Source organism: Hyperoodon ampullatus (assembly GCF_949752795.1).
Source record: "Hyperoodon ampullatus genome assembly, chromosome: 15".
Taxonomy (NCBI): Eukaryota; Metazoa; Chordata; class Mammalia; order Artiodactyla; family Ziphiidae; genus Hyperoodon; species Hyperoodon ampullatus.
The window spans coordinates 68,199,577-68,211,435 of record NC_136928.1 but is presented as its reverse complement, the minus strand read 5'-3'; the positions used below and the strand labels follow the sequence as shown (position 1 = coordinate 68,211,435).

The 11,859-nt window shown below is 53.4% G+C and overlaps 1 protein-coding gene across 1 annotated transcript; it reads left to right on the top strand.

The window, feature by feature from the left end:
* On the top strand, window positions 1-11,125 carry CIMIP2C (ciliary microtubule inner protein 2C; the record flags this gene model as incomplete). Its single annotated transcript, XM_079720881.1, is given in 7 exon segments — window positions 1-74; window positions 8,371-8,620; window positions 8,624-8,626; window positions 8,937-9,026; window positions 9,030-9,049; window positions 10,785-10,824; window positions 11,048-11,125. Coding segments are annotated over 7 exon segments (555 nt in total).
* Between the last annotated feature and the right edge of the window lie 734 nt (window positions 11,126-11,859).

The window sequence follows — 11,859 nt, the reverse complement described above, 5'->3', positions numbered from 1 at the left end:
ATGGCCTCCCGCGGCGCGGGCACCCTACTGACCGAGTTCAACGCCGCCTACGTGCCCCCCGGCCTCATGCCCGGGTAAGACCGCCGCACACCAGGCCCCGCCTGAACCTGGGGGTCAGAGCCCCTGCGGGCGGTCTCTCCCCTCCTCCCTCCACCGGCCTCGAAACTCCGCCCTTTGGGGGCTGAAGGACCCCGGGGCGCCAAGCTTTCACCTGGCGGGGTGGCCTCCCCAGGGGTCTGCGCTCTCAGAGCAGGCAGTGGCTGGGCGTGGCGGGGGCTCTCCAGGTCCCCTTCGGTAGGAAGTCGGTACCCAGCGAGCGCGGAGCCCGCCGGGCCGGGATAACCGTGGTTGGGGTCCGGGTCAGTGGGAGGCGGGGGAGACGACGTGTGGGGTTGGAGTTCGGAGACGCCGGGCACGAGCAATAGGGTGAGGAGTCCTCGAGAAGGGCGCGGGCTCTTCGGCCCCCACCACAGTGCGGGCGCGCAGGATTCCCGCAACAGGAATTAACCTGTTGGTTGAAGGAGCGAAGGCGACCGGGTGGGCACCCGGGAGCGGGGCTCGAAGAATCTGACAAGGCAGGACCGGCAGCAACGTTTCGTGGTGTGCGCTACCCACCCGATCGCCTCCTCCGTTCTCCCACTGACCTCACTTAATCCTCACAGAATGCTGCTTTTGAAAGCTTCCCAAGCCCCCAGACCTGACCTGCCTTTAGCATTTTCGGATGCAAGGCAAAACCTGCTTTTCCTTTCTCTGGATGTTTTCACACTCCAGACAGCTAAGGTGCAAGTCTGACCGCTCCCTTCCATTCTTTGGTCCTTTTTCTCAAAGTGTCTGAGATTTCCACTCCCAACCTCCTCTTCCAGGGTGTGAGATTGTCTTCTCTCTTCCACCAGTCAACACGGCCATTGAGGATGGGGGCTGGATTCTGAGAGGCCGCCTGCACAGCACCTGCACATCTGTATTGAAAGAATGAATGAAATTAATGTCTTGAGAGTTCTGCAGGCAGGATCTCCACGTGGGTGGAAAGACACGTGCTCTCTTCTGCAAACTAAACAGACTGCAAAACAAAGCAAAGGTCTCAGTGTATATTTTGTGCGACGTTTGGGTTGTCTTGAAGCAGAATAAGGCTGACATAGAGGAGCTGTGATATTAAAATAATTTCTGCACACAGAGGTAGTACAGGAAGTAGGGGCAGGTTCTGTAGCTTTAATCCAGCCCCTTTGTGGACAGGGCCTTTCCTGGGCCTTAGAGAGCTCAAAAGCTGCTTCGGTTCCCATCAGACAAAGCTGATTTACCAGGTCACAGTTGTTTCCTGAAGTCAAGCCAAGTGTGTTAGAGAAGATGACTAAGGATTTTCCTATTAATTCTTTCAATCGTTTAGGCATTCCTTTGATAAAGATGTGTTGAGTGCTTGGGATGGGCCAGGTGTTGGGTTAAGACAAACAAGTCGGGGGCTGCCCTGGAGGGGTTCCCAGTCTGGTGTAAATACATAAGGTTTAGTTCAAAACCATCTCTGCAGCCTTGGATAGTGGTGTTTACACCACACTCTGGGTGTTTATCATGAAATTTGATTTCATACATTGCTATATTTTTGTCTTAAGCCCACCACAGTCTCCACTGGAACCTAACCCTCCCCCACGACTCCCCACTCTGACCCAGGTTGCGGGGAGGGAAGCTGCATGTTTCAGAAGCAATCCCAGGATACTTCTCTATCCACGCCACTCGTCTGCAGTTCCCTTGAGTGCCCTGTCCTCTGACTGATCTAGAAATTATGATAACAAGTGAATCATAAATAAGGTTCCAAGCGTGGATGGGCTAGTTTGAGCAGCTGAGCCTGTATGTGTTACTTTCTTGGCTGGATCTTTCTGGGAGGGATGTGCTCTCCTTAAAGATTCTCATCAACAAGGAATGAATTGAGTTGTCTTATGTGTCTAAATGCTACCTTATTTGGCAACTTTGTTAACGTAATGAAAGAATCCAAGATTCCCTGCCACAGTTGGGTAATGATTATTTTGTATGTCTTTTCGAAGATGAATCACAGGATTTTAAGTGCAACCAGTCTCTTCCGACACTCAGATCGTCCTCCTTACCAGTTTTACTCATAGAGGCAGAAATACTTGCAGTGGTGACGACCTCGGAAACTAGGCAGTCCAGCCCCCCCACCCCCTCCCATTCCAGACGTGGTCACTGAGGTCTGGGGGATGGGGACTTGCCTGAGCCTCAGGCTGGTGATGGAAGAGCTGGGCTGGTACCAGGTCCCTGATTCCCTGTAGTAGCACTGTGAACCCCCATGTATAAGCACCTATTATATGCCAGGCACTGAGCTGGGCTTTTTACAAACTTAAAAAAAAAAAAATCTTCACAACAACCCAGTTGTCAACCCAGATGCAAAACTGCCCAAGGTCTTTCATCAGGTTGCCCAGCGAGGTCTCTGTGACTTCAACGCCCTACTCTCCCCAACTGCAGCAGTTATCATCAGTTAGATCTCTACAGTGTTCAGGGCCTGATTCTGGGTACTGAGGGGAACGAGATGCTGGTCCTCAGACAAGGATGCCCCACCTGCTCCCTTGCCGCTCTGGGCAGTACAGCCCTCAGACTTTTTGCCAGTTTCTGGCCCGTGTGCCCTCCCTGCAGTGAGCAGGGAGCTCTCAGGTCAGAGGTCCTGGGGTTGTAAGGCTTTTGGAGGGATGAGACTGGCTCAGTGAGACTCTGTGCTTCCTGCCCGCAGGTCAGATCTAGGTGGGACCCATCCCTTTGCGCTCTGCCTCCCACCACACCTCACCGGGTTCCCAGTCCGAACACTTGACCTGCCTGTGCATCCTGGGGCACAAAACAAAGGCCATCTGCCCAGGAGGAGGTAGGAGGCCCAAGTGCCCACATAACTACCTGATGCCACTCACACAGCCCTGAGGAACTGGGGAGACTTCCTAAGAACAGGGGATGGGGGGCTCCGGCAACCTGGACTTTGTAACAGGGACCCTCCGTCTCTGCAGAAGAATCATAAGCCCATAGAGATGTGCTCCCATTTGTCAGTTCAATTCAGCAAATACTTACAGAGCATCTACTGGGTGCCAGGGATGCAAGTATGAGTAGAACCCAGCCCTCTCTCCCCACGGAGTTAACAGTTCAGGTAGGAAGAATATACTAGGGCCCAGGTAATTACAACACAGCAGAATGTGAATTGAGACATAAGAGAGGCACAAAGATCAAAGACAGCTCAATGGCAGGGACAGGCGTGGTCTATGGGGGGTCGGAAGAGGCTCGATGGGAAAGGGAGGGTATGAAACATACCTTGAAGGATGGAGAGGATCACAATTTGGGGAAAGGAGGAAGCATCTTCTGGACGGAGGGGATGACATGGGGAAAGGCGTGGGGAGGAGGTACCAGCAGAATATGTTTTGAAAGCAACAAATGGCCTATTTGCTCCGAGTGGCAAAGCTGGTGTTACTGAACTTGGGTCTGCTTGCCTGCACGCAGTAAAACCAATCCATTGACCTGGGTTGCTGTAAAGGAAAGTGCCGCGTTTATTGCAGGGCACCAAGAAAGGAGTCCAAGTAGCTAGTGCTCAAAAGCCCCCAACTCCCCAAAGGCTTTCAGGCAAAGGTTTTTAAAGATAGGGTGAGGGAGGGGGTTTGTGGGGTGTGTGATCAGCTCATGGACATTCTTCTGATTGGTTGGTGGTGAGGTCATCAGGAGTTACCATCATCAACCTTCTGGTTCCAACCAGTCTGGGTTCTACATCCTTGAGGGCAGCATACAATTAACTTCTTCCGCCTGGTGGGGTCAGTATCTGCAAAATGGCTCAAAGGACATGGCTCAGAATATTTTCTATGGTCCTTGCGGAGGAACTAGAGGTCCTTGACTTTGTTTAATGGCTGAACTATTATTATTTTGTCTTGCTTGACTGTTTTCCTTTCTTTCTGCATTTTCTCACGTCTCTGATTAAATTTATTCTTTGAAACTCTGGGAAGGCTCAGGAGGCTGAAGTTTTTCTACAGACAAGAAGCAGGCAGAGGACACGGTTGGGGATTCTGTCCCTGGAAAGCCCCATAGGGTCCTGCTCAGTTACGCTGGGACACGGAAGTGGATGATAAGACTGGAAAGACCTCTCACAGGGACCCACGTCAAGCAGGGCCTTGAGCACCTGGCCCAATTTGTTCTTAATTTCCCAGGTGATGGGGAGCCCTTGAAGGTTGTTGCCCAAGGGAGGGGTCTGATCAGAACCAAACTCAGCCAGAAGCGTGTGGAGACGAGGGTGCTCTTGGAATGAGAACAGGCTGAACAGTAACAAGTTAATTAGTTAATAAGCTGCTCAGGGGATCCCTGATGGTGAAGGGTAATTAATTTGAATGTTAGCTGGGGGACCAAGCAGTGCTATTAAGAGGCGGCGAGGGATGGCTCCCTGTGTGCACAGTAACCACAGGGGGCTTTGACTGTGGACCGGGCTGAGCACCTTCTCCAAGCTTGTGTGGTGCGCAGGTGGGTGAGGGGCAGGGATGGATGAAGGGGTCGAGGAGGGGGTGTGAGGGTCCGTAGGGACCACTCGGTGCCCCATCGTGACACATGCCGTTCCCCTCTGTCCTCTCCACCATGGCGTGCCACACGCCCAACAAAAACGCGGCTCTACCATGGAACCGCACGGTCATGCTCGCAGCTCGCTAATGCAAGTGCGTACAGGGACATAGACCTACTAGTCAAGGTGTGCCCTCCGAGGGCTAAATAAATATGACCATGTGCATGGGCACGCGCGTGCGCACACAGACGCGCGCGCGCATGTGCACGGGCCCCCGCCCACAGCAAGAGGGACTGAATGGAATCCAGAACCCACGCAGAACCTTAGGAGGACTGCGGGGGAGAGGGCTTCTCTTCTATTGGGATGCAAATATCTTGGCATTCAGAGAAGGTGGGAAAGCAGGGAGCAGAGAAGGAGTGTGGCGGAGAACCTGGGGGCGGCAAAGGCAAGAATCACGATGCCATGTCACTTTTCTAGAGCTCCTTTCTTTGAGGTGCGCAGACGCCCCTGTGGGCGGGACTCTCTGGGCCGGTGTGCTCGGCAGACAGGACCAAGCGTTCCAGGAAATGGTGCCCCCGGCTTCTGGACTTCGGCCTCCTTCAGTGAACATTACTGAGCACTTGTCATGTGTCAGGGGCTGTGCAGGTTTTGAGGGTAAAAGAGAACACTCATTAGCAGAGGAGCTGAGCTAATGTGGATCTTGGTGTCGATGAAGGATCGTAATCCTGCCGTGAGGCAGAGATGCTGGGCAGAGGGTGGGTGGCCAGGGGACGCGACAGGGAGCCTGGCTCTGTGAGTGAGGGCGAGATGCCCCAGGAGGCAGGAGGAGATGCAGGTGGAGGAAACGTGTGTGAAGGCTTCGAGAGCATGTGGGGCCCCAGGGATGTAAGTAACACTTCCGGGGCATAGGGCGCCCGTGGGGAAGTGAAAAGAGAGGTGAGTCACGGTGATCAGATGATGAAAGGTCACTCTGGCATCAGTGTGGACGACAGGCTGCAGGGGTGACACTTGGTCTAGGGGACTAGCTAGGAGATCTGAGGCTGTCCAGGTGAGCAAGAGGAGGGCTGGTAGCCATGGGATGGAGGAGGGCAGTGGGAAAGTCACTAAGGAGAGAGCAAAAGCAGGACTTAGGGAGAGGTTGGATGTGACGGTTGGCAGGGTGATGCCCGGTTTCCGGTAGGTGAGGTGCTGTTAGCCAGGACGGACATGGCCAGGAGGAGCAGCAGGCTGTCTTCAGTTGTGCTGAGTCTGGGGGCCCCGGGCAAGCCCTCAGTGGGCAGCTGGGTGTGTGGATCTGTAGCCGGGAGGAGGGTCGGAGCTGGAGACACCGATCTGGGTGTCCTCGGTGTTGGAAGTCTAACGTGGACGAGCTCTCCCAGAGGGAGTGGGTCCCTGAAGAGAGAAGAGGACCCTGGGGCAACACCAGCACCTAGAAGATGAGCAGAGGAAGAGAGCCAGGCTCCAGTCCATCCTCCTCCATGCTGAGGTTTTCCTCAAAGCCTCCCCCGATGGAGACCCCTTCATGGAGCTCCACCAGTACTCTCCCCACCCGACCTTCAGGGGAATGGGCCTTCCCTCCTTGCGTTTAATAGCATTAGAGCCTTGACTGCCAGCACCATTCCTGCACACACACACCAGGACGCAATAAACACCGAATGAGGGGGAGGCGGGAGGAAGGAGGGCTGAGCGATGCAGGCTTTTGTATTCTCGACACCTAGCATCGCACCGGCACACAGTGGGTTCCCAATAAAGTAACTCTTAATGCCATCTGACTCTCTAAAGTATTACCTGTGCAGGTAAAGAAGAACGCAACAAATCACCCCAAATCCAAACACCTAGAATTAACCTAAACACCATTTTAGGTTTCTTTTTACGTGTATATTCAGACAAAAGGCTAAATGGATGGGTGGATGGATCGATGGATAGAAAGATAAGCGAGCAATTTTATAAAACTATGATCTTACCATACTTACTATTTTAAAATGAAAAGCATGAAATTTAATGTTACTCAAACTTAACTGAAGAGAAAGATACTGGAGTAAAATGGAAGAACAGATTTTAGATAAATGTTAATTCATCATAAAAGATCTGCATTTCTAAAAGTTCTCTCTGAGGGAGAGAGAATAAGCACCGTTAAGGGGTTAGAGTAATTACATTGGGTTATTTTCACCAACGTGTTTCGATTTTAGATGCCACGGGTTGACTATGCTTTAGAAATTCTAAGTGCACGCCCATCTCCCCTCCACCCACCCCCCAACTTTTGTTGCTAAAATTATTTTTTCCTTTGACAGGCTTTGTAACATTTGCATTCTATTCTGCAGCCAGCCTTCCCCTAGTAGCTGTTCCTGGTTCTCTGCACTTAAATAGATGTGAAGTAACCACCTGTCATTCTTACAGAGGTTCTACATTCCTGAGTATTTTTTTCTTTTGAATCATCTCTTAGTTGGCAGGATTTCATCATTGAACACCACTTTCAAGAAGAGCTTTGGGTGCTTTATTTCCTGAGTTCTTTCATACAGCTGCCTTTATACCTGGATGACTGGCCAGTTCGATATTATTGGTTCATGCTCTTTTCTCTGCAGAGGGCTGTAGACGGTTGTTTCTTTAGTTTTCATTCTGTTGCTTCATTTTCTCTGTGCTGGAGTTTGGCAACAGCTGGTGACCGGCACCTCTTTCATCCCCTGCGCTCTGAACCACTTGAGAAAGAAGATAAAAGAGGGAAAGCTGGCGCTGGAGAATGGGGCTGACGCTGAACCCGGATGAGATAGCCAGGCTGGGCTGGGGCAGGCTTTCCTCCTGAAAGGCAGAGTGGGTCCCCCAAAACAGGGCATGGAGGAGCAGGGTGGGTTTCCTTGCTTCCAAGCCAAAGAGGGAGGGAGAGTGGGCTTCACCACCCCCAGGTAGATGCTCCTCCACTTCTAATGTGGAAAAGCAAGTGAGGGCTGGAGACGGCTGGTGGACAGTTCCCTCCACACGGGACGACTCATCGCGATGAAGGAGGAAGCACCTCCCAACCGCCTGTCTTTGACTTCTTGATGGCACTGCTCTTTTTATGACAGTTCATGCACAGCACAAAGGACTTTCAGGGACTCTACCTCTTTATCTTAGGTGATGCTTCTTCCAAATGAGTTTCTTCATCAGTGCGAATGTTGCAGAGAGGGAGTGTGGCCCAAGGATGTTGGATTTGGCGACTGGATGATCTTATATGACCTTCATGAAAAAGCACAAGCACACGTTCAAGTGACGGGTCAGAAGGAAAGCATAGGAATAGAAGAAATGAAGGCAGAAAGTAGTATAGAGGATTCCTTGGAGACATTTGGAAATAAAGGAAGAGAAAGGGTTGTAGAAAGCAGCAAGGCCAAGTGTGGAATTTTGCAATCTAGGAAAAGCTGGGTGGCACCTTGTGAGGCTGTGGTGCCGGAAGCGAGGCTACACCAAAGTTGACACTCATCGCATGGCCCCTGACCCTTCATGGGATAACTGCAGAACGTCACAGCTGCAGGAGGCCTCTGCATCTTCAGGCCAACCCCCCCTTCAATGGAGGGCCATCGAGGGAGAGTGATTTGCCTGCAGCCTCGCTGAGGGGGTCAGGACTGGAACCCAGGTGTCCTGGCCCCTGTGTGAGCCTCTGGTCTGGAGAGATGACCTCTGTGGGGAGGCAGAGGCCCAGAGCCTCTTTCACTTGTCCTTCCCCAGAGGCTCGAGCTGGGCCGTGTACCTTAGGAAGCCTCTCAAGGCCCGGAGGTGACCAGCGGGGCCGCTGACCTTGCCCGCAATCTTGAAGGGCCTCTCTCGGAACTGGCCTGCAGCTCTCCACCCATCTCTCCCCCCACCCCCACCCCCACCGGCTCTCTCAGGTACCAAGGCCATGTTCCTGGCGTGGCCTTCTCCTTCGGCTCCCCCTACGACACCACCACGCTCAAGTACTTCCAGGAGCAGCACAACGCAGCCCTGGAGAAGAGCCACACTCCCTTCAGCAAAGGCGGCCACTTCCCGACCATCTTGTCTCCATACCTCAACCAAGTGCTGAGTGACCGCTGGCTGCACGCCCCCAGCTGCACCCGCTTCAACCTGGACAGTAGCCGCTCGGCCGAGCTCTTGTGCTTCTAGCAGGTGGCGCCCAAAGGGACACACACACACACACACACACACACACAGCTTACCTGTGCCACCTACCGAGCTGGGCTTCACATACCCTACCTCTCTCTGCTGGTCCCCTGCCTTGTTTACTTGCCCTAGCAAAGCTGGTGTGGTGACAGGAGCTGAGGCTCAGGAGGACACCTAGCTGGGGACTCTTCTCTGAGGGCATTAGGGGAGACGGCCCCCACCCCCCTGCCCAGGTACAGCCAGTCAGGGGCTGCAGGTGCCCCACGTCACTCCTGCACACTTACGACCTGTCATCTCTTCCTTGGTTGAGCTGTAGATGACACAGCAGCATCGGGAGTACTATCAAGACAAGACGGGCATGGTGCCCTGGGTCCCCTACTTCGTGCTGCCTGTGAGGGAGTGGGAATGATACCCCATCCCCACCGACCTGTGAGTGCCTGCCCTCCCCTCATCCATACGTTCAACACACCGCCATAGGGCACCTGCTTTTGCCAGGCATGCAGGCCCCCAGACTGAGAAATGAGTTAAGACTTTACCCCAAAATGCACAGGGCGACAGTTACAGAGCAAGGGGGTCAGGGTTTCAGCAGCCTCAGGAGGGATGCCAGGAACCTGAATGGGCGGGATCAGGAAGAGCATTTTCAGATGCCCTGGGAGTTTGGGAGCAAACCCCCTAATCCTTGCTGGCCTGAGTCTGCAGGCTTCTCCCCCTGCAATGGCAGCCTTGCAGATACACTCGTCCAAACGCCAGCACAGCCCCTCGGTGCAGCAAGGGGCGTCTGCCCTCTGGTGGACCCAGAGGGTACTACACGAAGCAGGGCTGTCTCCGCAGCCCCAGCCCAGACTCAGAAAATGTTCTTTTAGGGACGTGAACATATTTTTCAATTAAGTCCAACTGTCCCTCTAACAAATGTGAAAGTTCCTCCCTGTCCACCCTTTGCTGCTTTCATCTGGGAGAGCTTCTTCTCCCGGGGAAGGCCAGCTCTGCCCTGTGAGATAATCCGGGCATGTGGTTTCCTCACTCCCTCCTACCACCCAGGCAGGGAGATCAGAAGTCTATGCTGCGAGGTGTCCTGTGGAGTAGGGGGCATCGGGAGGTCAGTGGGCAGGTCTTGGGTTTCCAACTCTATGCTGACCCATTGCTTGCCTCAAGAGCCCTGAGACTTGCCATTGTTGTTACTGATAAAGCAGCAACCCTTTCCATAGAGTTTAATGGTTTTTAAAGATACAATTTAACATCCTCTATAGGTTCTTCTGTGCAGGACAGATGGGTCCGTTTTCTAAATATGGAAACTGAGACTCCACAATGGCCTCGGGAACTTGTGCCATGGCGAGTCTGGTTGAAGGCAGAACTGGAGGGAACCCAGATCTCCCAACGCCAACTCTAGGATTCTAGGTTGGCCGTCTCCACCCTTGGGGTGGCTCTGAGTCAGTCCATCCCTGGAGACAGTGCAGGGCCTTGTCTGGGGACAAGTCTCCCCTTGAGACCTCTCCAGGCAGGATCTGCATCTCCTGCAGCTGTGGGACCCCAGGACGCCCAGCTCTGTTCCTTCTCCAAACTGCCTGGAAGCCTGTGCTGCTGCTGACAGCTTCACGTCTAACACAGAGGACCAACTAGGTGGTTGGGAGTAAGAGGGTCGGTGTCTGCGCTCAGCCTTTACCCTGATCATCTCTGTGGCCTGGAGAAAGTCCCTGTCCTTCCCTGAGGTCCACTGCCATCATTGTCATTATCACCATCACCATCACCACTGTCACCACCACCATCACCATCATCATCAGTAGCAGCAGCACATTTCTTATAACACTTGTTGAGTGTTTGCTCCTTGTTCAGCATTATGTTAAGTGCTTTGTATGCATTACTGCATCTACTCCTCAAAACAGAGCTAGGAGGGAGGTACCGACATTAGTCCATTTTTACATGTGTACACTTCTAGCAGGAATTGGGCCAGAATCCACCCCAGCTTCTTGACACCTATGTCATTGCTCTTAACCACTGTACTGCTGTGCAAACACAAGTCATTCTGACCTCGAGTGCAGGGTGACTTACCAGATGTCAAGCTGACGAGCAGCCAGCAGGGTCATCAGCAGCACGGGCTGGGAAATGGGCCTTTTTCACCCTCCCTATCTGGTTCACTGCATAACACTAGCTCCATCCTCAGCCCCAGGCCTCCTCTGGGCCCAAAGAAGAAGTGGCACCTTTTAAGAGTATCCCCTGGGCTTCCCTGGTGGCGCAGTTGTTGAGAGTCTGCCTGCCGATGCAGGGGACACGGGTTCATGTCCCGGTCTGGGAAGATCCCACATGCCGCGGAGCGGCTGGGCCCGTGAGCCATGGCCGCTGGGCCTGTGCGTCCGGAGCCTGTGCTCCACAACGGGAGAGGTCACAACAGTGAGAGGCCCGCGAACCACACACACACACACACAAAAAAGAGTATCCCCTGAGAACCTGAGGACCTACCAGACATTCCCATCAGGGAAGAGGGTCCCCCCACAGGAACGGCAGATGTAGGACTGCTGCTTTGAGTTCAGACCATGATGCCTGAGAGCCACGGCATCACCAGGTTGGCCTTTTGGAATAAAATCTTTATCCGTGACCATCCCACGCTCCTCTCCTCTGAGCCACAGGACCACTTGGCCACAGCAGGACAGCACTGAGGGTCACACAGCACGGTGTCTGAGGGGCCTGTGGAATGCTCACCCCAGGTGTTAGAGCCAAGAAAAGGTGGTGTCAGCACCCCGCTGGACCCACACACCTCTCCCCTGAGGGCTGTAGGGCTCCTGAGTCTCAGTGGCAGGTCACTCAGGCACAGAGTGCCTCCCATCTGCTTCCAATGGGATAATCAAGGAAGTCCCATTATGCCATGTCTGAGCATGAGGGTGCAGTGACCCTGGAATGCTTGCGCTGGTGTCAGATGCAAAGGAATTCCCACTTGAGCCTCGGCTCAGCATCATTTCATTCACACAATAGCCTGTGAGAGAGGCGGTGTTGCCCCCACTTTACTGATGAAGACACCAAGGCTCAGAGGTGGAAAGAATTGTCCAAACTCACGCAGCTGAGAAGTGGCACAGACAGGATTCGAACCTAGGCCTTTCTGACACCCAAGCTCTGCTATTTCCACTACACACTCTCCTTGTGGTCCATGTGGGGTGGGGATAACGCAGATCCCGGAGGGCTCTGTGGTTCCTGAGAGAAGAAACCACTTTCTGCATTCTGCCCAGACTGGCAGGGACAGTTTGATTTGG